This window comes from Jaculus jaculus, chromosome 21, assembly GCF_020740685.1.
Source record: "Jaculus jaculus isolate mJacJac1 chromosome 21, mJacJac1.mat.Y.cur, whole genome shotgun sequence".
In the NCBI taxonomy this organism is placed as follows: domain Eukaryota; kingdom Metazoa; phylum Chordata; class Mammalia; order Rodentia; family Dipodidae; genus Jaculus; species Jaculus jaculus.
In genome coordinates, this window is record NC_059122.1 from 13,301,374 (window position 1) to 13,325,430 (window position 24,057).

General features: G+C 55.5%; 1 protein-coding gene across 5 annotated transcripts in view; it reads right to left on the bottom strand.

Annotated features, from left to right (window-relative positions):
- The window catches only part of Nfix (nuclear factor I X), a 119,758-nt gene that overhangs the window by 89,380 nt on the left and 6,321 nt on the right, over nucleotides 1-24,057 (bottom strand). Inside the window, exon 1 of one of the 5 annotated variants that reach the window (XM_045139184.1) lies at nucleotides 784-835. The exons of 1 other annotated variant lie outside the window; for it this stretch is intronic. In XM_045139184.1, the coding sequence (XP_044995119.1) occupies nucleotides 784-786 (3 nt within the window). In that variant the 5' untranslated portion in view covers nucleotides 787-835. Of the gene's footprint in view, nucleotides 1-33; nucleotides 77-142; nucleotides 197-257; nucleotides 277-783; nucleotides 836-24,057 lie in introns of those variants that run through there. 3 more of the 5 variants (XM_045139181.1, XM_045139182.1, XM_045139185.1) reach the window with 3 other exon arrangements.

Sequence of the window (24,057 nt, forward strand, 5' to 3'; positions counted from 1 at the left end):
CCACACAGAGGCACCAGGAGCCTGTCCACACACCTATTCTCTCTCTCCTCTCTCTCTCTCTTCTCTCTCTCCCCTCTCTCTCTCTTCCTCTTCTCACACGCTCACTCACAGACAACACACACACACACACACACACACGTACACACACGCTGCTGGTGTCCCCCGCCAGGCTCTGTGGCACCCATGGCATCTCCATGTCCTATCGCAGCCGTGAGCTAGGGTCGGCGTACCCCAGCACGGTGTCTGTGGGCACCTACACAGGGCATGCAGGGGGCTGTCCTCCTGTCCTGCTCCAGCCCGTGTTTGGCTAACCCCAGGAAGACAGAAAATGCCATCTACGATGGAGGAAGCAGCTCTGTGTCCCCTCTCCCCAAGCTGTTCGCATTTTCTTTTCTTCTGATCCGCCTGGAACGTCCACCCCAGCATTTTTTTTTTTTCCTAAATCAGATCTACATCCTAAATATGTGGTTTCAGCTTTGATATCAGCACCAAGACTAATGTTCATCACGGTAATAGTGAACAAAACGTTCCTTGTTAGCACAAATAAGGTGGCTGCCTTGGCCACATCAGGGTTAAAAGCTCCGTGGGTCATCCTGCGGCCCGTTTCCCAGCCTCCCACAATCCCTTCACCCTCTTTCCCACTCAATCAAGTGACAGAGGGCTGGGTTCTCAGTTTTTGGTTTTTTTTTTTTTTTTTTTTTTTGCTTGTTTGCTTGTTTGAAGTTTAAATAATAATTGATTTCTGTTTACAAAAATAAAACTGGAAAAAAATTAAATAATTACCATTGATCTGAAGCACCCGGCAAAGCCCAACGCCCGATTCTGAGATTCTGGACTCAACAGAGTTGTGAGTTGGGGGCGGGTGGGGGAGGGGGAGGGGGAGGAGCAGGGGAGGAAGGTAGATGTTTTAAAGGGGGTTATTATTGGTGTTCTGGGGAATAGGGGCTGGGCTTGGGTGGATTCTCAAACCCTTCCCCTCCACCCCCCCCCACGCTCCATTGCACAGAGGGGGAAATTAATATTTTTTTTTTTGAAAAGGAGCAAAAAGAAAGAAAGGTCAGGGATTGCAAGCAGAGAGGGAACGAGTTAGCTGCCATACAACACTCCAGGTAAACAAAAGCCAACAATTTTTTCCCCTCAATTTGCCCCCCCCCGGGGCATCCTCTTTTAGCTTAAAATAGAGTAAAATATGCAAAAAAAATTTTTTTTTAAATCAAAATCAATCTCCCACACACACAACAACTACGTATTCTAACACCCCCCCCCCCACCCCGTGCAAAACAAAAACAAAAACCAGGAGGGAAAATCGGCAGCTGAAGAAAAAGGCTCTCGGCTTTGGCAGCGGCACAGGGGTGTAAACTTCGAGTCGCCTCCCTCCACCCAACTGGAGGAAGTGGGGGAGCTGGGGGAGCTCGCAGATTCCCGGGGAAGAGGGCGAGTTCTGACCGGCTGCAGACCCGTTGCTGGCAGGCGTGTACAAGAGAGAGAGAGAGAGAGAGAGAAGGGGGGGGGCGAGGGAAGGAGGAAAGTGGGGGGGGAGAGGAGAGACTGAGGGATCCAAGGAGGGTGGGATGGGGTATGTGATTGTGCGTGTGAGTGTGCATGTGTGAGCGTGTGTGCATGTGTGCGTGCGTGTGTGTGTGTGTGTGTGTGTGTGTGTGTGAGCGCCTTGGGTTGGGGGGGTTGTTGCTCCTTTTCTCTCTCTCAAACTCCCTCTCTCTCCTTTCATGCTCAATCCCCATCCATTTGTGTGTGCCAAGCCAGTAAAAGGGGGGAGGGAGAGAGGGAGGGAGAGAGACAGAGAGAGAGAGAGAGAGAGAGAGAGAGAGAGAGAGAGAGAGATCCACCTATTTGGCACAGAGACTTCCGCGAGCAGCCAATGGCTGCCTCCAAGGGGAGGAGGGAGCTGGGTGAGCCGGGCGGGTAGGGAGAGCCCCCGGCAGTTGGAGAGCAAAAACAATTTGCCCAATCGACAAGTTCACGTCTAATGAACAAGCAAAGTCCAGCAGTTATGAATTTTTCATCCTAGGCTCCCGCCCGGGTCTGTTTGGCAGCAGCCGCCCAGCAAACTCATTGGTGGGTGGTAGGTGGGGAGGTTGGGGGGGGGGGGAGGAAGACTGGGGTTGAAGAAGACACAGAATAATTTTTTTTTTTTTAAAGCTAGAAAAATAAATAAATAAAGGCCTGACTCTGGGCGGGCTGGCGGCTGGGCAGGAGCCCCAGAAGGCCTTGAGGGAGGCAGCTGCTCCTCTCGTCACTGTTTTGGTTTCAGTCTTTCTCTCGGGGCCCCCCCCACCCCGCACACTCTCCCTTTTCTCTGGTTCTAGATTTTCTTTCTCTCTTTCTTTCTTTCTTTCTTTCCTTCTTTCTTTCTTTCTTTCTTTCTTTCTTTCTTTCTTTCTTTTTTTCAAACAGAGCCCACAGGGGCAAGTGGAAGTTTTCCTCGCCAGCCCTATGCACGAGCCCGCGAGAGCTATGAATAGAATAAAGAGCTAGGAAAGTGTCCGTGATGCCAGCAATTCCAGGGCAGAGACCCGGCGGCTGCCGTGCCAGGCTCCCCCAGACCTGGCTGCCTGCAAGGGTGCTGGGGTGGCGGGACAGCACCCAGCACCTCCCTGACTCCCCCCGCCCCCCGCTCCCTCCCCCACCGCCCCATCCCGCAGACCCCATCGAGCTCGGCAGTCTCCCCCCCTCCCGCACCCCGGGGCCCACGCCCAGCCACGCACGCTCCATTAGTGGTGACGAGGGGTGCCAACGCAATGTGGCTCTGCTCGCAAAACTGCAACAGTTTATTAAAATAGCCTCCTGTCACAGCGCTCTGCTGACGAGCACCACCACGCAGCCACCAAACACACAGCCGGGGGCCCCCGCAGAAGTGACAACAGCCGTCCCTCTCCGCACGTTCGCCCTCTCCCGCTCCATCCCGGGTTCGTTTTCTTGCTTACCTGTCCCCTCAAGTCGACTCAGGCTAAACGGCCTGAGACACAGGGCAGGGTGCCAGCCAGGTGTGGCGGCGCCTTTAATCCCATCGGAGGCAGGAGTTCCAGGCCACCCTGGGGCTACCTAGAGGATACCAGGTCAGCCTGGGGCTAGACTGAGACCCTACCTCAGAAAACCAATACATACATACATACATACATACATACATACATACATACATAAAGGGCAAGGTGCAAAAGCATAAATTAAGAACCCCAAGAGGGTTCACCTAAGCATGTAGTATTTAGCCAATCTGAGCCCTGGAGAGACCAAGCCAGAGAGGTGAGCTACCGGGGTGCCCTTTCTCTGGGTCCTCAGCTTGGGTTCTCCTAGCCTGTGGGAGGGGCACTAGAGAGGGGAGATCTCCTCTATGGGGGGGGGTGTGGGGGTTCTCTCCAGAAGGGCTATAGTGCAGTCCACCAAGGCCTGGGCCGTGGCAAAGCTGTCAGGAGACAGGGAAGAGGGTAGGCCAGGGCAGGGCATGCTGAGCCTGTTCCAACAGTCCCCACGGCCTCTCTCCAGACTCAACACTCAGCTGGCAAAGGGAAAAAAAAGAAAAAAAAAAAAAGGTCACCGCTCCCTCATGCCTCTTTCTTCGCTGTCTGAAAAGCCCTGGGCACTGCGGCCTTTCCGTCTGGTGACCGGGAAAGGTTACCGGAAGAGCCCAAACAAAACATCTACCCCCTTGACAACGGGAGGTGCCACCCAGCACCTGGGACCACCCCCCCATACCCTGAATGGACCACTCCAGTGCAGAGAGTTCACAGCTGACCCCCAAGGAGGGAGGAAACGGGCAGGAGGCAGGTGCCACGGGCAGACAAGCCTCTTAGGGTGGTTTTCAATAATTCACATCTTGTGAACAACAAGCTTTGGTCCAACCAGCCAAAGACACTTAGCGACCGTGAGGTACCAAACCCTGCCTCTGGCCACCTCAAGGGAGCAATGTCACTTTCTAAAGTCAGGACGAGGCTGTAAAAACCGCAAGTGAGTGAGTTTGTATTTGGCACAGGTTTGGGAGTGATGGTGGTGGGGGGTGCTAAATATTAGGCAGAAAATGGCTGATGTAACTGGCAAAGCTGTTTCCTCGTTGCAGCCACAGTGCGAGGTGTAAGTGTCCCAGGCCCCACAAGGCTGAAGCTGGTTCTGGTGGACAAGTGGGCTGGAGTCTGGGCGGGGGGGTGGGTAGGGGGCTGGGGAGCAAGATTTCTACAGCTGGAAGATGTCTACGGAAGGATCCAGGGAAGTTAGGGCAGCAGGAGACAGCAGGACTCACTCTCTCCAGGGACTGAGGCCCGGGAGGGGTCAAAGGTCCACGGAGGAGTGACAAGATCAGAGAAGTGACGGAAGCCCAGACACAGCTCGGGGCAGAGACAGCAACAAGTCCTTCCCTTGGAGAACGACTGTTCACGATCCTCTAGCCAGGGGCTGCAGGCCAGCCAAGGTGAGCTGGGGAGGGGGGGGCTTTAGGCAGCCTCTCCCACAGGACCTGCTAGCTCCTCGCGACGACGGTAGAGAGGTGTACGTATTCCCGTTCTCTCCCTCCCTCCTTCCCTCCCTTCCTCTGTCCCTCCCTCTGAGAAGTGCCAAGGTTCCATTAAAAGCAACCCCCCCCCCCCCGCCCGCCTCGCGGGCCCAGGCCCCGGTGCCAGCAGCCCAGACACGCCCTCCAGAGCCTCAGACAAAAGGGGACTGTCCCCCCCCTTTTGTTAGGAGACAGTCAAGGCTCTAGGTGGAAGATTACCTGAAGTCCCAGCCCCTTCCTTTCTCCCTTCCCACTCCCACCCCCCACCTCCCCTTTCCGGAGGAGGTCAGACCTCGGCACCCAGCTGCACCCAGACCAGAGCCCAGACTACAAAACTGCTTTTCCAGGTCTGAGTCAAGCCCCCCACCCCCTCCCACGGAAGGGGCAAGCAATTGAGGGGGGATAGGCTCACCACTGAGGAAGGGGAGGGAGGAGGGAAGAGGGGAAAAACTCCAAGGGGAAGGGAAGCCAGGGATGGTAAGGAGCAAATAAATAAAAAAGAGAAAAGAAAAGAAAAAAAAAGAAAAAAAAACAGCTCTCCCGCCCAAAGAATAAGGGAAAAACAGGAAAATTGGGGAAGAAAAGTATTTTCAGCCCTTGTAAGGAAAATCAAGAAGCTAGCAATATGGCTTTTGAAGTCCACATGGACTTTGGGTTTTCAGAGACAGGCCTCTCTCTTTCATTGTTGGGAATATAGAGTTTGGAGGAAAAGTAGCAACAGTTTTCGCTGAAACAGTGTTCAAATAAACACCCGTGCCCGTTTCAGCCATCGCTAGGACTCAACTCCAAAAAGGACGGAGCAGGCCACAATGCAAGAAAAATGCAGGGGAGAAAGGAAAAAATAAAAAAAAGCAAAAGGCAAACTTGAAAAGAGCACCGTGCTGGGCCCAAAACTGCACAAAAGACAAAGATGAAGAGAAAGTAAGAGAGGAGGAAAACTAAGCAAGGGGTAGGAAGATAGATAGAAAAGGGTTCCAAGGCAGGAGTGGGGGGGGGGGGTGAAAAAGAAAAATGACTTCTTCTAATGGCGAAAAAACGTGCAATACGTGGTTTTCAAAAACACATTCCTAACCAACTGAGGCCTTGTGGATCCTTTCAGAGAAAATAGAAAAATGTGCCTAGTACTTTACTCCCATATACAATATTAAAAATTCTTCAAGGTAACAAAATAATTTCTCCAGCTCCATAGAGGTTTTTACAGCTGGCCTGTTCCTACCCATAGTCTGGAAGCACAGTTGTTTGTGTCTTAGAAATAAAATCCTATTTGTCCCCCAACCCGATGGCTTTAGGGTCTAAATAGGTTCTTTTGAGATCCGGGACACACAGGCCTGTGTTGATCTGGATAAGTATCCAGTTAGTGCACATAACTGGCAAAACTCAGATAGAAATTACCCGATATTCCGGAATCTGTTTCACTAATGTGGATCCGCGGGCTGGGTAAGAAATGACGAAGGCCACAGGTCGAATCCTACTGGCTTCACCCGGTTCCTGGCATTTTATAACTCAGCTTTGGTCTCAGCACTGAAAGGGGGGGCAGCTTCATAGCCCCCCCAAGAGATCCCCCCTGTCTTGTCTGAATGCTGCCCCCCAAAAGGCCACAAGTAGGCCATGGCTGGATTCTCCGGGAACTGTGGACTGGGCTCCCGCGTGGAGGGCAGCAAAGGGAAAGGGCCTGGCTGCTTAATCTAGCAGCTGGGCAGGCAAGACCTCCCCATCTGGGGGGCCAGGAGACGGAGCCCTGCAGCCTGGGTGACGCCTTCTAAGAGTTTGGGAAATGCAGGAAATGGAAACCGGAAAATGCACTTTCTCGGGGAAGGCTCAGATAATTTGGTCGAAGCGGGTTTTGGCTGATTCGGGCCTGTTTCCCTTGCCCAGGAAAAGGTCACGAAGCTTGTGTGAAAAGAGTCTTCAGGCTTCCCTGATAGATTTGTCCCGCAGCCTTGGGCTGGGTCTCGCTCGCTAGCTTGCTTGCTCGCTCGGGGCCTACACTTCTCTCCTGTAAACTGCTAACACTTTCTCCTCCTTCTTACAAACTAGGATCTGTGGCCTGGGACCGGGCCAACAGGCAGCCTCTTTCTGGCTCCCAACGCTCCCCTGCTTCAGGCACAAAATGAACTAGGGTAAGAATGGGGGTGTTGGTGGTGGTATGGGGGGGGAAGATGGTCTACTCTCTCTGGTGCCACTGGAAATTGTTTAGTTAGCTCATCCTCCATGGGGAATGGGAAACAAAAAACATTTAACTCATTAGTGAGCTTGAAACTTCCATGTGTCACCAAATACAAGTCCACCCAGGCAGGCCACAGTCCTCTCCTCCAGCCAAGGTGCTGTGTGGGGGGAATGGTACCCTCTGAAGAGCGTAGGGTGACAGCCGAGGGCTTCAAGGGTCAGTGGGGGCGGGGGGCGGGGGAGACACCCACCTAGTTGGCCTTGAAAGTGTCACTCCAAGCAGCCCAGGGCCCAAGGAGAAACCTCACAGGCCAGCTCCATAGCTTTCTCTAAAGAACAGACAAAAATCCGAGAAGAGGCAAGGGAAAGAAAGAGGGAGAGAAAGGGCACCACAGTGAGGCCGGGCATGGGCACGAAGCACCCAGTGAGACCAGGGCCCTGTGGCAGGATCTCCCCTCCCCCACCCCTTGAGGCTCAGGGGCTTCTGGGCAGTGACACAACCTGAAAGGTGGTGGCCTTCACTGACCGCTCAGTCAGGATCCACCCAGCACCCTCTCCTGGGCCAGGGATCTCCCAGTCACCCAGCCAGCCTGCACCCCAGCGGCTGCAGCAACAGGCCAGCCTGAAGCTCTGGGGTTTTCGCCGCTCTGGGGGGTTCTGAGGACGCCGAACTGGCCTTGTCTCTGCAAGAGGCTTTCCCCCCAAAATGTGCAGATTCCCGAGCCCGGGGAAGGCCAGTTTTCCAACCCTTCCAAACGCATCGCTCCCCGATTATTTTATGATCGGGATCATCGCCAAGGAAACCTTAGAATCCTCATTTCCCTGGTGCCTAGCCCCCACGGAGGCAGGCAGGCAGGCTTCAGGGCCCAGGGAGCCTCGGAGGTGAGCCCACCCTCTGCCGGTGGGGGCTCGGTCCCTCCGGGGCTCCCTTTCTTATCTCAGCCTTTCTTCCCCTCTGTGTCCCCCAGCTCCAACACAAACTGTTTGCACGGGGAAGTCTCCCTCTATGACCCGATTCAGCACACACAAGAGAAAACTGTGGGCGACAGACCCAACGTCCTAACGAACTTGAGTTAATTAATGCTAAGAAAGAAAAGAGGCGCCCTCGCTCTGTTGAATCACGGTTCACTAGCCCTTTCAGTTTGCTGTGGGTGGAGGAAAAAAAAGAGAGGCTTTTTGGTTCAAATATTTTTGGGGGGCGAAGAGAAAACAAAAACATCGCAGAAGGGCCTTTGGAGGGTGGGGGGCGACCCTGCTGCTACCTGCCGGTGAGGAGCAGAAGCAGAAAAGGGGGAGGGGTGTGGGGCCAGCAGAGGGCTCCGACGGTCCGCTCTTCTGGCCGAGCTGTTGAGGGGGAGGGAAGAAGAAAAAAAAAAGTGGGGGAGATTATCACTGGCTCTCCCGGCCCTCTCAAATGAACTCATTCAAAAATTATACTGTCAGACTATAAGATGCATATATGTTTTTCACGACAGGCCAAATTCAAACAAAATTCCATTTGAACAAAGCAGTGAAGATGTTTTCACAGTACAGAAAACTGAAGTGTGGAGGGCAAGCATACAAAAAAGATTTTAAGTGTGCAGGAAAAAAAAAAAAAAAGGAGAGGTGACAACGGTGGAGCGGGGGAGGGGGAGGCTGCAGGAAGAAAGCCGCAATGTCACTTTCCAGATGTTGATGACAAAATGCAATTGGCAAGGAATTATTCCTTATCACTTCTCAGGTCCTGAGATGCTGAAATCCACCTCTCCGCCTAAGCCTGTGAGCGGCCTGCAGGCGCCCGGCGCAGCGCGGAAGGGTGGACGGATGGATCCGGAAGCAGTGTGGACCACACGCCCCTGGGCTCTTTCTAATTTTTACAAGCCCTTACAGGGCTCATAGCTGGGAGGACGAGAGAAAAGCAGGCTGGAGGACATGGTGGTGTGTGTGTGTGTGTGTGTGTGTGTGTGTGTGTGTGTTTTTACATTACTGTTATTAATTTGCAATATGCAGCCTTAGCCTTTTGAGGCCTGGGCTTCCTAATGTTTGGGACAAACTTTTTAGCAGAAGGGTGTTAATATGTAAAAAAGAAGAACGCGTGTCCATAAGTCCAATACGGTGCCACCGAGAGCGCCCACTCATGTAACTGCACCCAGAGAAAGAAGCACCCCCACTGCTGCTGAACAGGCCTGCCGATTTTAAGCCATAGAGTCCCCATAACTTAAATCCTTAGGGACACCTCCGGCCGGCCGGTGGCATGAAATGTGAGCTCCTGTGTGCGCGCACACACGTCAGAGGTGGGACCACAGAAACGCTTGGTGAATTGAGGTCCCTCGCACCCCCGCTTCTGGGAGTGAGTGAGTGTATGTGTGTATGTGTGCGTGTGTGTGTGTCCGCGCTGTCTGGGTGTCTTTCTGGGAGCCGGCCCAGCTCTGATTCCGTCGAGGGGGCATCCAGCTGTGCACCCAGCTGTGCCGTGGTTTAGCAGACTTTGAGGCATGCCTGGAGTGGGGGGGGGGGGGGTGCGCACAGGAGCCACAGAACTAAAAGCCAAATGGTCTTAGAGGGGAGTAAAGCCGCCCCTCCCAGAACCCTGCGTCCAGGCCCGACCGGGGAAAGTCAGGGGAACCTCGGGTATGTAGGTCAGGAGGGAAGCAGATGTACCACTAGTTTCCTAAGGTAAGAACGGGCTGTCAGGGTCCTCACCTCTCTCAGATCTCTGCAGGGGAGAAGAGGGGACACAGAAAGTAGGGGGCTGAGGGCTGCCCAGAGGTCAAGGTCCTGGAGCCGGGCTGCCATTGGAGAGGGAGGATGAACGTTGCTGTCTACCTACCCTTTCCCTGGCTCTAGACTCAGCTGGCTTCCCCCCCCCTCACTTTTCACGAGCACTAAATTTACTTTATAATTTTAAAATTGTATTTTAAAAAAAAAGCAGGAAAGAGAAAGCGCTGAAGGCAAAATACCTCCCACAATATCTCTCCAAGGAGGAAAAAAAAAAGTTTCTGCTTATGTAAAAAGTCAAATGCAAGGGATTGCTGAAAAGTCTGAGCACTAAATAACAAGAATGAGAGAAACACATTTAATTAAAAACACCTGAAGCAGATAAATAACTCCCTGAGCAGCTTGCAGGCACTCTTAGGGTACCCAGCCTCTGCCCCCTCTGCTTGCCCACCTTCCTCTTCTCTTCTTGCGGCATCTGCGTCTTCCCTGGGCTCACTGACAGCCCTCCTCTCCTTCCCAGAAGCCCACCCCAGCCCGGGGGCAAAGCCCAAGACCCACAGCGAACCTACGGGGCGGCAGGCGCTCTGACACCCAGCCCCTTCCCCAGGGCTGGTGTCTCTCCAGGCTGTGCCCAGTCTCTGACCTGGTATCCTGCTCTTCCTCCCCAAAGCCAGGCCCTCTGGGCAGCATCATGGGCACTGTCCAGGGGCAGGATGCCAGGCCCAGCCCAAGCAGACAGCTCTCTCCCCTACCAAGGGCACAGGACTGCCAAGGCGGCCTCCAAGACCACATTTTCTTTCCCCTACTGCACATGGGGCTAGGAGAGAGAGGGGGGGGGGGGAGAAGAGAACTATAAGGGCTCAATTTAAAATATGGACAGGGACCTGAGCCCTGCCACAGGCAAGCTTCACACACGAGCTCCTTTGGGGGAAGAGGGTGAGCCCGGTGGCCGCTTCCCTATACCCGGGTTTCACTGCTCCCCCGCCCGGGGAAGGCGCCCTCGCCAGCAGCTAGCACGGGGTACCACAGCCCGGCTCCTTTCTCCTTTGCTTTCTTTCTTTTTAAAATCGCTCTACGGGCAAACCAGGCAGTGGGTCAGGGACCCAGAGGCGGGGGAGGGTTGCCTCCACCTCTGGGAGAACTGCCTGCCGGCTGCAAGTTTCCCCAGCTTCTGCCAGTTTGGGGATTTGCGAGTCAGACCCGCGCGAAGGGAAAGGCGGGTGAGGGAGGAAAAAAAAAAAAAAAAAAAAAAGAAAGAAAAAATCCGAATTAAAACTAACCAGGTCTTCCGAAAGGCGCTCTTTCTGCCTTTAAGACAATGCCGAGCAGAGAGGAGAAAGGAGACACGGGTTATTTCTCACTCTTTAATTATTCCAATGCTTAGCATTATTTTTAAAAAACCACACACATTAGCCAATGATATATTCTACCCCTCAACAAAGCTAGTATTTTTCTCTGATTACAGACTTTGCTGTGGCAAACCCAGGCTCCGACGACAGGGGCCGCACAGAAGCGCGCTCCTCAATGAGACAATTTTATTAAAATCATAACACTACCTTGCCTTTCTACAGCGTCCTTTCAGCGGCGGAGAGCCCCAGATGACCCACGGAGGGTTCCAGCAGAGAAAATCAGCCACAGAAAAGCTCCGTGGCAGGACAGGTGATGTTAGCCAACTCCACAAAGTATCACCTGCACCGTATTTCCTTTTTTTCCCCCCTTCTTTTTTTAACAGCTTGTTTCTACCATTCAACCTGTCTCATCTGCTTTTTTTTTTTTTTTTAGTAATAAAAGTCTTTTTAGATGACAAAAAAAAAATTAAAAGAGAGGAAAAGACTTGAGCAGTAAGAAAGGAAGAGAGGTAAACCGTGGTCTGGACATTTGGGAAGAAGTAAGGAGGCAGTTACAGCTGGGATGGGCCACCTAGGGTCCCAGGGCCCAGGGTGCGGGGGCTGAGGGTGAGCTACCGGTCAGAGCCAACTCCCCCCAGTGCCTGTGAGTTGAGTCACTTGCAACAGGAAAAGGAGATGAGGCCTTAACACCATTAAAGCTCATTGAGGTTAATTCGGTGATGATAAGCGGGTTTATGACTGTTTCGGAGGAGGTTGGGAGGCCCCAGGGCACTTTCTCTGAATATCTGGGGACAGTACGAGCTCCCGGGGACATCAGTGGATACCAGCTTCCTCCTCCAACAGGTTCGGCAGGGCTCCGGGTTCTCCTCCTCCCCACCCCCAGCTGTGGCCTGTTTTCTCCGGCCTGTGGAGGGAAGGAAGCCCTGCGGCGGCGCTGGTGGCCCCGGGCAAGCAGGCCCTAGCGCCCCAAAGTCAAGAAGTCCGCGCTCAGCTACAGGCAAGACCATGTGGGTCATCAGTGCCAAATAAATAAATAAATAAGTGCTTTTATGTCTTATAAAATAAATAAAAAAAAAAAACAGGCTGCACAACAGAGGGCCATGCAGCGCGAGGAAAGCGTATTTTCCGCCACTTATTCCTGATTTCCAGGACCAAACACCACCCACCCAAGTCCAACCAACAAACATCTTCCCTGGTAAATTCCGACCCCCCACCACACACACTGGATTCCCCCCCCCGGGACGCGGTGGCTTTGGGGGTGCACAGAGGTGAGATACAGCCGCTCTGGATGGACACCCCCTCTTCCTCCCCAAAGCCGTCTTTGGTGCAAGGTAAAAATCGCCACCCCTTCTCAAAGTGGCCGAAAGCACCAGGACCAGCAGCAATGGGCGCTCCCCGTGGAGTTTTCGCGCGCGCGCTTTGCGGTGTCACGATGGATTCAAGGAGGAGGGAAACTGAGGCAAGGGCGGCCCCGGGTACCGTCCCGTGCACGAGGTGTGTGGATGGTTGAGGGACAGCGAGACCTCGCCAAGCGCTCTGAAAATGTGCAAATGGGCCTTGCTGCAAACCCATCGCCCAAGGCGTGCCAGCAATGGTTAGGACGGACGGATGGACAGACGGACAGGGAGCTGCACCTGCAATAATGTGAGCCCCTCGGGGACACACACACACCTCGAGAGAGGTCTTGCGTGGAGGCCCGGGTCATTCCCGAGGCGCAAATGTTCACGCACTGGCTCCAGTGTCCCCCCGACCAGCCAGCGAGGGCGAGCTCCCGTAGTCCGCGCGCTGCCCACTACTCTGCCAGCCTCAAGTGACCCTCTCTCACACCCAGGGTGGCGGTCTGTGGACGCTTCGCTGCCCACCTTTTTTTTTCTTAATGCCGCGCACGGTGGTCTTTGTATAAGCTTTTTTAAAAATTTTGCGCACGGTGACCCGGACCGCCCCTCACCGCCCCGGGATTACGGCGGCGGGCGGGCGCGCGCGCGCAGCTTCCACGGCGCGGGTTTAGGACTCATGTTATGCGGGGTGGAGAGCACGGGGGCCAGGGGATGTGTCTCTGTGCCTGGACCCCCACCCCCACGGAGGGAACATGCCACGCGCCCAGGCGCTCAGAGCACATCCTGTGGGCACCGGTCGAGGGGCGCACATTGCTGCGGGCGCTGCACCCCGCCTCTCCACCTGATGCGCGGTGCCCACTGTGGACTGCACAAGGGCACAAGGGTCTGCAGGTCTTCGTGGGTACAGGGATCGGCGGTGGTGGGGCTCCCTGGAGAGTGGCGAGGAAGGACCATTTAACTTTTTTTTTTTTTTTTTTTTGGTTTTCGAAGTAGGGTCTCACTCTGGCCCAGGCTGACCTGGAATTCACTATATTCTCTTAGGGTGGCCTCGAACTCACGGCAACCCTCCAACCTCTGCTTCGCGGGTGCTAGGATTAAAGGCGTGCACCACCACGCTCCGGACCCAGTCTAACTTTTTCATCCCAGTTGACACCATACGGGGCGCGCAGAGGCTGGGCATTGGGGCGCTTGGGGGTTGATGGGGGAGAGGGTGCCCCCACCTGCGCCCCTATTTTTCTGACCTATCTCCTGCCGTTGCACAGCTCACCACCACACTGGGGAATTGGGAGTTGGGGGAAGACTCTGCGAGTGTGTGCGCACGCGCCAGGGCGCACCCCGGAGCGCGGGGTTGGGGGGGTGGGCAGCAGTAGCAACCGGAGCGCCCAAGCTAGACACAGGGGACCCTGGAAAATTTCACCCCGGGGTGGTGGGGGGGGCAGATTGAAGACCTGTTGCGGCCACTCTGGATTAGTTTAAGTAGCAGCAGCAGCAACACACACGCACTCAAAAAATAGCAATAGTGAAGGGGCCGCAAGCACCCACCCCACGACTATGTTTTGGGGAGGGATGCAGGGTGGCGGGGGCGGGGGGATGCAGTCTGGCCCACTAGAGGAAGGGGGTCTCCAGCTTCTAAAATCAGGACGGGGAGCCATGGCGCAGGCCTTTAACCCCAGCACTCCGGAGGCAGAGGTAGGAGCATCGCCGTGAGCTCGAGGCCACCCTGAGACTACAGAGTGAATTCCAGGTCAGCCTGAGCTAGAGTGAGACCCTACCTCAAAAAAAAAAAAAAAAAAAAACGGGGGAGGGGCGTCAGCAGTGGGAAGAAAGCTCATCCCGCTTCATTCCCAAGTCCCCTCAGGCAAAAGTTTCTTTTTTAATGTTTTTATGGGAATGGGGCAATTTTTTGGGGGGGGGGGTGGGGGGAGGTTAGGGTCTCACTCTAACCTAGGCTGACCTGAAATTCACTATATAGCCCAGGCCATCCTCCAACTCATGGTAATTCTAGTATCTTAGCCTCCCAAGTGTTGGACTAAAAAGGCCAGCACCACCACTCCCGGCTTCAAAATAGGTTTTTTCAAATTTAGGATGAAACCTAGTATTTGTGTGTTGGGGGGAATGTGCAAAATTCAAACACAGATGTGTGGCGGGAAGGGCGAGGGGGAGCAGGCCTTAAACTATAAATACAATAAATAAGGAAAAGTTACACACACAAATAAAAGTACAGGCAGGAGCCCACTGGATAGCTCCAATCTGTGGGGAGTGTCTTACCGGTGCCCCCAGGGACATTTGGAGAGGCGGGTGTTTGGAGAGAAAAAACAGGAGGTGCAAATTAGACCTTTCCCTCTTAGTCCCTTCCCCCAACAACCTGAATGCGGCTTTTGGAGCCAGATGCCCCTGGCGAACTGGCAGGTGTGTGGTTCACGTGAAACACGCGTGTGCAGGTTGGGGAGGTGCGTGCCCGTGGGCCAGGCTCTACAGTCACGGGCACTAGCGGGGCCTTTATCACAGACCAGCCCAAACTAGAAACTCGCCGTGGAGGCGCATTGTAGAATGGATGCTAGGAACCCCATCTATGCGCCAGCAGCGGAGAGATTGCGGGTGTGTGTGGTGGGGGGAAGGACTCGATATGAGGCTGGATAAGAGTTTGTTTAGGGGTGTATGTGCGCCCTAGGGTGACAGGCCTGGATGTGCGTGGAGAAGCTTGGGGCGCCAGTGGGAGGCACGGGCAAGGGTGCTCTGGATACCGAGGTGAGGACCAGAGAGCTGGCCGGTTGCTTAGGTGCCCAAATGAGCTGCTGGGGTGCCTCGGGGTGGGGGTGGGGGTCGTGCGTCTTGCTCTTTAGTGGAGGCCACGTGCGCCCTGGTCGCCTTCGGGGACCCAACGGATCTCAGATCTGGGCTCCAAGCGGGCCAAGGAACAGGGAGGGCTGCCACCCCCCTCCCCCACTCCCCAAGGCCCCGGCGGGATGTCGTTGGAGCCTTGTTGGTTTTGGCTGAGGCAGCTCCAATGGGGGAAACCCCCGGGAGCAGGAGGGGGGGGGGGACAAAGAAGGGGAAAGCTGGAAAGAAGGCTGTGGCGGGAGAGGAAGCGCCCTGGAACGGGAGGCAGAGGGCCGCTGGGGAAGTGGTGGAGATGCCAGGAGATGGTGTGGCCTGGGCCTGGCCTGGGACCTGAGCTCCTGAGGCCCCAGAAGCCCGCCTTGGTCCCTCTACCCACGTGGACTGGAGCAGACAGCTTCAAGCCTTCCTTTCTGCCTGTGAGGACCAGAGGCCCAGGCTACCTACGGAACCCTCACACCACCGCTGTGGGCCACACGGAAGACACAGCCTCCCCGCACCTCAAAGCCCCAGCCCATGGTACACGCCGCTGCCGCCGTATCCCTCTAATATCCCCTGTCCCGCACTGCCCTAGGGTATTTTTAATTTTTTAAAAAATACTGATTTGCAAGCAGAAAAAGAGTGAGGGAGAGAGGCAGAGAGGGAGAGGGAGAAAAAGAGAATAGGCCAGGGCCTCTTGCTGTTGAAAACAAGCTCCAGACAGTTGTACCACTCTGTGCATCTGGCTTTACGCCGGTCTGGGGAATAGAACTCGAACCAGGCAGGCGCCTTTAACATCAGCACTGCTTTGTTTTGGTTTGCAGTTTGAGACAAGGTCTCACACGGTAGTTCAAGCTGCCCTAGGAATCACTATGCAGGACAGCCTGATCCCTAAGGTGCGGTGACCCTCTGCCTCTCCAGCGCTAAGATTACAGCTACAAGCCCCCTTCCTGCAAACCCAGTGGGTTTTTAGGACCCACCCGCATCCCATTTGGAACCAATAAGTAACTCTGGGTGGAAGTATGTCTCAATTTCCTCCAGCCAGGGACAGACAGATTGAACACACTTAAGCAACCGCCACAGGCTCACTGTCCCGGCCAAACCACTGGAACCTGACATTTTTCTCCACCCAGGAAATGGGAAGGGAATTCCCATGGCAGGGGAGTCTGGTGGCACGGACAGTGACCTGTTTAAGTCACGCTGCCTGTGGGGATACCGTTAATTCCTGCCACCCCCTTTTCCAGCCCCGTGACCTTGGCCCTTGACCTCATGGCCTCTCTTTCATCTGTCTGTAAAACAGGCTGACTTACACCCGCCTGGTGTTGAAAGGGTTAGAGGAGGTCACAGACACCCACTTATATGCCCACCCCCCCACCCCCCGCCCGGGTGTCACTGCTCTGGAGATGGGGGTCTGTTGGTAGCTGTTACTTTGATTGTGAGGAATCTATGGCTGTGACAAGCTGTGACGCTCGGTGTGATTGCATGAGAGGCTGGCTGTGTGTGCGGCTGTGCCGCTGTGTGTGTGCGCGCGTGTGTGACAGGCTGTGTGTGAGACTGTGCACGGACGACAGATTGTGACGGTGTGCGGCAGTGCCTGTGACAGGCTGTCACCGCGCGACAGACTGCGGGTGGCGGGGTGTTGCGGGCGTTGACTGTGAGTGGAGATGAGGCTATGTGTGGGGCTGGGGGATGCCACAAGCCCCGCCCTGGCGAGGATCTGGCTGACAGTGAGGGTGAGAGGCTCTGGGGGGGGGTTGGGGAGAGAGTGGCAGCCTACTGCCCCCTCCGTTCCATTCCACGGGGCCCACCTGTTTACAAGGCCTCAGAGGTGACACAGCCCATGACCTTGGGGGAGAGGCACCTCTTTGTCCACTGTGGGCCAGCTCAAAAGTCCAGGCCTTTGGGGGAACCTTCAGGATAACTAGGCATGGAGGACCCTGCAAGTCTGGTTGGCTTGGGTGAGGGATGCCGTACCCTGTCCCCCACCCCCGTCCCCCGTTCCCCACTTTCCCTGAGCTCAAGGCTTAGGAAAGGCCCCTAGAGACCTGGAGAAGACAGGAGTTGAGATTTGGGGAAAGAAGGGACATGTTGGGACAGAAAGGGAGAAACGAGAGAGATGGCTTAGCAGTTAAGGCGCCTGCCTACAAAGCCAAAGGACCCAGGTTCGATTCCCCAGGACTCACGTAAGCCGGATGTACAAAGTGGCACATGGGTCTGGAGTTCATCTGGAGTGGCTGAAGGCCTTGGCATGCTCCATTTTCTCCTCTCTCTCTCTCTCTCCCTCTCTGCCTATTTCCCTCTCTCTCTCTCTCTCTCTCAAATAAATAAGTAAAAATAAAACTTAGAGGAATAAAAAAAAAAAGACTGGGGGTGCAACTCGGTGATCGAGTGCTTGTCCAACATGCATAAGGCCCTCAACTCCGTCCCAAGCACTGAAGAAAAAAAAAAAAAAAAGAAGAAGTAAGAAAACCAAAGAGAAGGGAAACGCTAGAGGGGCAAGTGATCAGGGTTGGTCCACTATTGTGAGAGATCTGAGACCTCTTGAGGCGCTGGGGAATGGACCTTCAGGCAGGGTGAGTCCACATTTACCCCATCAGGATGGGCAGAAACACCAGACCCTAGGCTCAGAGATGGGTGTTGGGAGCCCAGCCCTGTGGAAAGGGCAAGAAACCTCCAGGCACAAAGCTGAAGACCAGCTAGGCCATGATCATAACCCAGGCATTCTCCTGATCAGTGTGGCACTTTTTTTTGAGAGAGAGAAAGGTAGAGGAAGGCAGATAGAGAGAGTGGGCACGCCAGTGCCTCCAGCCACTGCAAACAAACTCCAGACGGCAAGCTCAACCTTGTGCATCCGGCTTACGTGGGGCCCGGGGAATCGAACCTGGGTCCTTTGGCTTTGCAGGCAAGCGCCTTAACCGCTAAGCCATCTCTCTAGCCCAAGCATGGCACTCTGATACACTTCTTACACCGCCCGGCTTCCCTCTCTGGTTAGGAAAACTGAAGTTGGAGAGATCTACCCAACCACACCTGAGCCCCAAAGACATGAAAATATGGCACTCTTAGCATCAGAGCTACGTGTCCCCCAAAGTGACACGGCTGGAAGAATTCTGGGGGCACGGGCAGGGGGCAACGTGCTGTGTTATACAAGCACACGCACGCGCACACATGCACACTGTGGGGTGCATGTTGCATGTGCTGTGCTCCATGGCTGGGCCACAGCTATCTCTGACGTGCATGCCCCAGGTGATTGTGTGTGTCCTGCGTGTGTCTTGCTCTGAGTGTCCGTTCAGGGACAGCCCCTGCCACAGAGGAAGGTGGGGGAAGTTCGGCAGCACCCCCCCCCTTCCGAAAGCGTGTCTTTGATACTTGCAGCCTAGGCAGCGAAAAACAAGTTTCCACAGGGCCGCCTTGGGCTGAGGCCAGGCCGTCCTCAAATAACATTTGAAGTTACTTAGCAAACTTTGTTTAGTGCAGAGAGAGGCGCGGGCAGCGGGCTTTGGGGGGGGGGCAGGGCAGTAAACCGGTTCCTCCGAAGTCCCTTGTTCCTCTGGGGGCACAAGTGCCCAACGCAAGGCTCCATCTCACATAATCCCTGCCCGGGGAAGCAGAGAAGGAGTCTTGCTGCTGTGAGAGGAACTTGGGGGCAAGAAGGATGCAGGAACCCCAATGCACGGAAGACTTGCTGTAGCCAGTCCAGGTCTTGCCCTTGGACATGATGGCTCTTCTGGTCTCCTGGTGGGCCAGAGACCAGTACCAGGCCCATAGGGCTGTCGGAAAGGGGAGGATCCCCACATTTACTGCAGCCTGGCTCTGCCTACCTTGAGGCTAAATGAAGAGGCTGGTCTAGCCAGCTGGCTTACAGCATGTGCCCACTCCAGCCATGCGCACCAGCAACCAGAAAGCCCCTGATGCCCACATGCCAGTGCCTCCCAAACCCCCATTTCCAGGTCCCAGCCCCAGGCAGCAGAGAGCCAGAGAGCCAGAGATGTGGCGGGTTTGGAAGTGAGGTTGGCGCCTATGGGAGGGGGAGAGGAGGAGATGCCAAAAATGGTGAGCCGTAACAGGCAGAGGGAGGGAGGGAGCGAGTGAACAGAGAAGATGGAAGCCAGGCAGTTGTCTTGGCCAGGCCCCGGGCTGCAAAGGGGCAGCAAGGAAGGCAACCAGGGCCCTTCTGGGGAGCAAGCATGGGGGACAAAACCCCAAGGTGCCACGGGACAGGCCGGGGGGGGGGCCCGGAGGCACCCAGCACTCCCTACCCCCACCGCAAACTTCGAAATGGAGACTGGCAGCGGCAGCCGCTCGGCTCTGCCCGGGCACGGGGTGGGGGTGGCGGGCAGGCAGGGGGCCAAGCCAAATGCCACCAGGCTGGGCACAGTGGTTGACAGCACCCAACCCCTCCTGGCTCCCCAGGGCAGAACCCTTGCTTTCCGAAGCTTTGGGGGGGTAGAAAGGATCTGGTGGCCCAGTGAGAGTTGGAGGCCCCAGCAGGCAAAGCCAGGTCCCCCCCAAAAAAATATGGCACGTCCCCAAGACTCTGAAAAGATGGTGCAGCCTGGTACTGCCAGGGTGACAGGCTGGGGTAAAAATAAACTGGGCCCATCCCAGGGAGCTAAATCAAGGGGCCCAGGTGGAAGTGCTCTGGGCCACCAGCTGCCCCCACCCCACCCCCTGGCTCAGAGTGCCGGGGTTGCGAATTCTGATGCCTAACAAGGCCCTGGCCATCTTGTGCCCAGGTCTTCGGCGGGCACCATACAACGCGCCCACCCAGGTGGAGAAAGGAGGCAACCCTGGGTTCGAGGCAGATGACGGGGATGACCACGGGGGCCTCGCGCCTCCCCCCCAACCTCCAGGCTGTCTGGGAAACGGCCCATAAGGGTGGGTGGGCATGACACGCGGCACCCAGACCCCCTCTGCTGAGCTCGCAGCTGCCCGCCCTCGAGGGCTGTACCCAGTTTTCCCACAGCACCCAGCATGGCCTGGAGGACAGGACACTCCCTTGTTTATCGGGCTCACTGTCTGCCCTCCCACCGGGGCTGGTACCTTGACTGGTTCTGCTCCCTGTCGAGCCCCCAGGGCCTAGAACAGGGCCTGGCACCGGGAGGTGCTTGGTAAATATTTGCCAAAGGAATGCAAAGCCCCCCCCCCCCCGGCTGCACCCCCAGCACGCAGGCTCCAGCTGGGTGCCCGGCAAAGGTGTGGGAGAAGGTGGCCGGGCCCCCGCGGAGGTAAAGGCGGGTCTGACTTGGTGGGGAGGTGGGGGGGCGTTGCTGAGCATCTGAGCCCACTCTTGTTCTGAGGCCTGCACCGAAGACCTAAGGTGGGCGTGATCGGAAGTTAACGCGGAGAAAAACGAGGGATGGGACAGCCAGGGAGACGGCTGAACTATCCGCAGGACTGAAGGCGATGGTGATCAGAGGCCATATGCCGCCTCCTCCCCTGGACTGTAGATCTGCAGACCCCCCCCTGTCTGAGCCGTGGCTTGCCACCTACAAAATCAAACACAAGGCGCACACTTTCCCATCATTTTCTGCGGCCCCGCTCGTAATCCCTCATGGTTCTACTTTCTTTTACTCATTTATTTACTTAACTTGCTTCTTCTTGAGACAGGGCCTCAGTACATAGCTCAGGCTGGTGTGAAACCCTCTACCTCCCAAGTGCTGGGGTTACAGGAGTGCACTCCCGCACAAGCCACGGCCCTTTTATTTTGTGCGTGTTTGTGTGTGTGCGTGCGTGCATGTGTGCAGGTGTGCATGCCCTCATTTGCACGCATGCAGGGGCCAGAGAGAGAGTCAGGTGTCCTCTTCCATCCTTTCTGCCCGATTGCCCTGAGACAGTCTCTCGCGAAACCCGGAGCTCCCCACTTTTTTTATTTTTTTAGTTAGACTGGCTGCCCCAGGGAGCCCCAACAATCCTATCTCCACCCCACTCGTCCCTGGGGTTACAGGCATGAGCCTGGATTTTCGTTTTGTTTTTGCTTTGAGGTAGGGTCTCACTCTGGCCCAGGCTGACCTGGAATTCACTATGTCGTCTCAGGGTGGCCTCGAACTCACGGCGATCCTCCTACCTCTGCCATCCGAGTGTTGGGATCAAAGGCGTGAGCCACCATGCCTGGCTGAGCCTAGATTTTTATGTGGGTGCTAAGAATTGAACTCAGGGCCTTACCCTGGCACAGCACACACTCTTACCCCTTAAGCCATCTCCCTAGCTCCATCGTCCTGGTTTCTGTTTTTGTTTCATTTCTTTAGATATTTTACTTGAGAGAGAGAATATGGGTGCTCCAGGGCCTCTAGCCCCTGGAAACAAACTCCGGAACCATGTGCCACCTTGTGCATTGGCTTACGTGGGTACTGGGGAATCGAACCTGGGTCCTTAGGCTTCGCAGGCAAGCACCTTAACTGTTAAGCCACCTCTCCAACCCCTCTTTTTTACTTTTAGATTTTTTTCTTTGTTTTTTTTAATTTTTTTCTCAATTTTTATTAACATTTTCCATGCTTATAAAAAATATCCCATGGTAGTACCCTCCCTCCCCCCACCTCATTTTTTTTGAGGTAGGGTCTTGCTGTAGCCCAGGCTGACCTGGAATTCGCTATGTAGTCTCAGGGTGGCCTCGAACTCACGATGACCCTCCTCCTACTGCCTCCCGAGTGCTGGGATTAAAGGCACGCACCACCATGCCCAGCACCCCTGTTTCCTAGACTGAGGCCCGGAGGTTGAGTGATCTATCCAAGGTCACATAGCAAAGCCAGTATTTCAACCCAAGAAACTGGCTCTGCAGGCCTGCTCTTCGAATCATGGCCGTTGCACACGGAAGGACTTGAGAAGACACGCTGCAAGGCATTTAGCACAGGGCGAACCACAGCAAGCCCTTGGTACACATTAGCTATTGCCGCGCGTTTAGAATAACGCTCACTTGGTTATTACTCTTGTGAAGGGTTTTTGTTGTTGTTTTCCTACCTCTGCTCTCTGATGCTCGGCTTCCTCCCCCTTTCCATCAGAAACAAGGAATCAAGGGTGCAATGCAAGGCCCTAGGTTCTATCTCAGCACCGACAAAACTACAAAGGCCACAGGATTACAGTCCCAGGGTTTATCTTTGTCCCTGCCCCTGCTCTTTGGCTGTAGGGTAACAAGGCTGGGGGCCCTGGCTGCTAGGTTTAGAGAACCAGTGAGGTCCTGGGCACGGGCGGGCATACGGCCTCCCACGCTTGTCCCCACTTCAGGCAAGCCGGGCCAGAGAGCCAGGATTCCCAATTCTGCGGGAACAGGGTTGCCAATGGATGTGGCAGTGACTGTGGCTCAGTCAGCCAACAAGGTGACTCTCACCTCTCAGCTGGGGCCAGGTGCAAACTGATGTACAGGCCCCACCATTTGCATACACACAGGCACACAGATGACAAGGCCGTGTGTGACACTGTGTCAGCCAGCCTCCGGCCTTGAGTGTGACGTGTGTATGTGTGCGCGGTAGGAATCAGGTATTAGTATGACCTACGTGTCTTTGCAAGGTGGTGTTTGCAAGCTCAGGGCACTGGCATCTGGGGGTGGCACTGGATCTTCCTTTGTGCATTGTTGTGTGGTACGAAGCATCCCTGGCCTCCACCCACTAAATGCCAGTAACACCTCTTCAAGTGTGACAACGGAATATGTTTCCAGACATTTCCAGATGGGCAAATTCACTCCTGGAAGCACTGGGAGAGAAAACGAGCCCGTGTCCACGTGTCTGAGGGTGTTATTGCATGCATGCATGTGCTCATGCGTGTTCCCACGTGTCTTCTGGGAGGGCGGATGGGTGTCTGCGCGTGCATTTCTGGTATCTGACGGCGCCGCTGCATCCGTGTGCACGCACGTGTGTGTGTATGTCTCCCTGTGCCTGTGGGTTCTCTGTCCCTGTGTGTCTGATGGTGGTAGGGCCCGTCTGTACTGTTTCACGGCATGTGGTGATGTGACTGTGTCCCGTGCATGCGTGTGTGTGTGTGCGTGTGCGTGTGCGTGTGTGTGTGTGTGTGAGATGCGACATCAGTGCGTTGGGGCGTGGCTAGGTGTCTGTGTGTAGGGGTGAGTCTCTTTGTGTGTGGACATCTATGTGTGTGTGTGTGTGTGTGTGTGCATGAATGTGTGTTGATGCCTGATGGAGGGAGGTGCGGGTTGCCAGTGTGAGGCAGCGTGATTCTTTGTGCCCGCCTGTGCCAGCAAGAGTGACTTTGTGTGGGATGGACCCAGAATAAACTCCCACACCAGAGATTCCACTAAAGCTGAAATTTGGATGGAACCACCTGGATGATTTCTGCACCCCCCCCCCCACCTTCCTGCAAGCTTCAGGCTCAAGAGTCACCTCCTGAGGTCTGGGAGGGGTTAGGTTCATTGTGCCTCCGAGTTGTCCCTTCCTCCAGCTTGGCACACACAGATTCAGGTGGGGACAGATAGACCCCCACTCTTGCCCGATCTGTGCCAGGAAGGCTGGCACTGAGCTTCGTTCGGCAGAGGGGGCAGGGTCCCAGGCGGTGGTAGTGGGCACTGCCCTCTGCCCGCTGCTGGCCACCCCCTCGGCTCCCCACAGGGTGGGGCCCAGTGGGGGGAGAGAGCTCCCCAGTGCAACCCCAGCTTCTGATTGGCTGGACAGCGCCGCAGTGCCCGCCACTTGCCTCCCCTCCCTGGCTGGCGCAGCCACATCGGTAGTGATGGCAAATGCAACTCCGAGTTCTGGGCACAGCTGCGCCTCACTGAGGCCTGCCAGCCCCACCAGAAGCCAGACACCCCAGCTCCGTGCCCCCGACCCCTCCCTGCCCACCCGCCCGGCTGGGCAGCATAGTCACCCTGCCCGTTGTCCCCTCAGGCTGCCAGGCCCAATCCCCCTCACCCCCTCATCTTCTGGGCCTGCCCCCCCCTGGCTAGGCCCGCTCAGGGGGCCTAGGCCCCTATAGGAGGCAGCTCCCGCCCTCAGAGGGGCTCCTGGGGAGGGGGAGGCAGCAAGGGGGGGGGGAAGCTAGCCCTTCTTCCTTTAGTGAGCGCGCCCAGAGCTGGAGCCAAAAATCGAGGAGGAGAGATATTCAGAGAGAGCCAAGACGCGTTTGGCAGGAGAGAAGAGGGAGCAGGAGGGGGAGGAGAGGCGAGAGGGAGGAAAGAGAGAGAAAGGGGGAAGGAAAGGGGGCCTCAGTTTCCAAATCCGCACCTCCAGAGCCCTGCAGGGACAGCAGG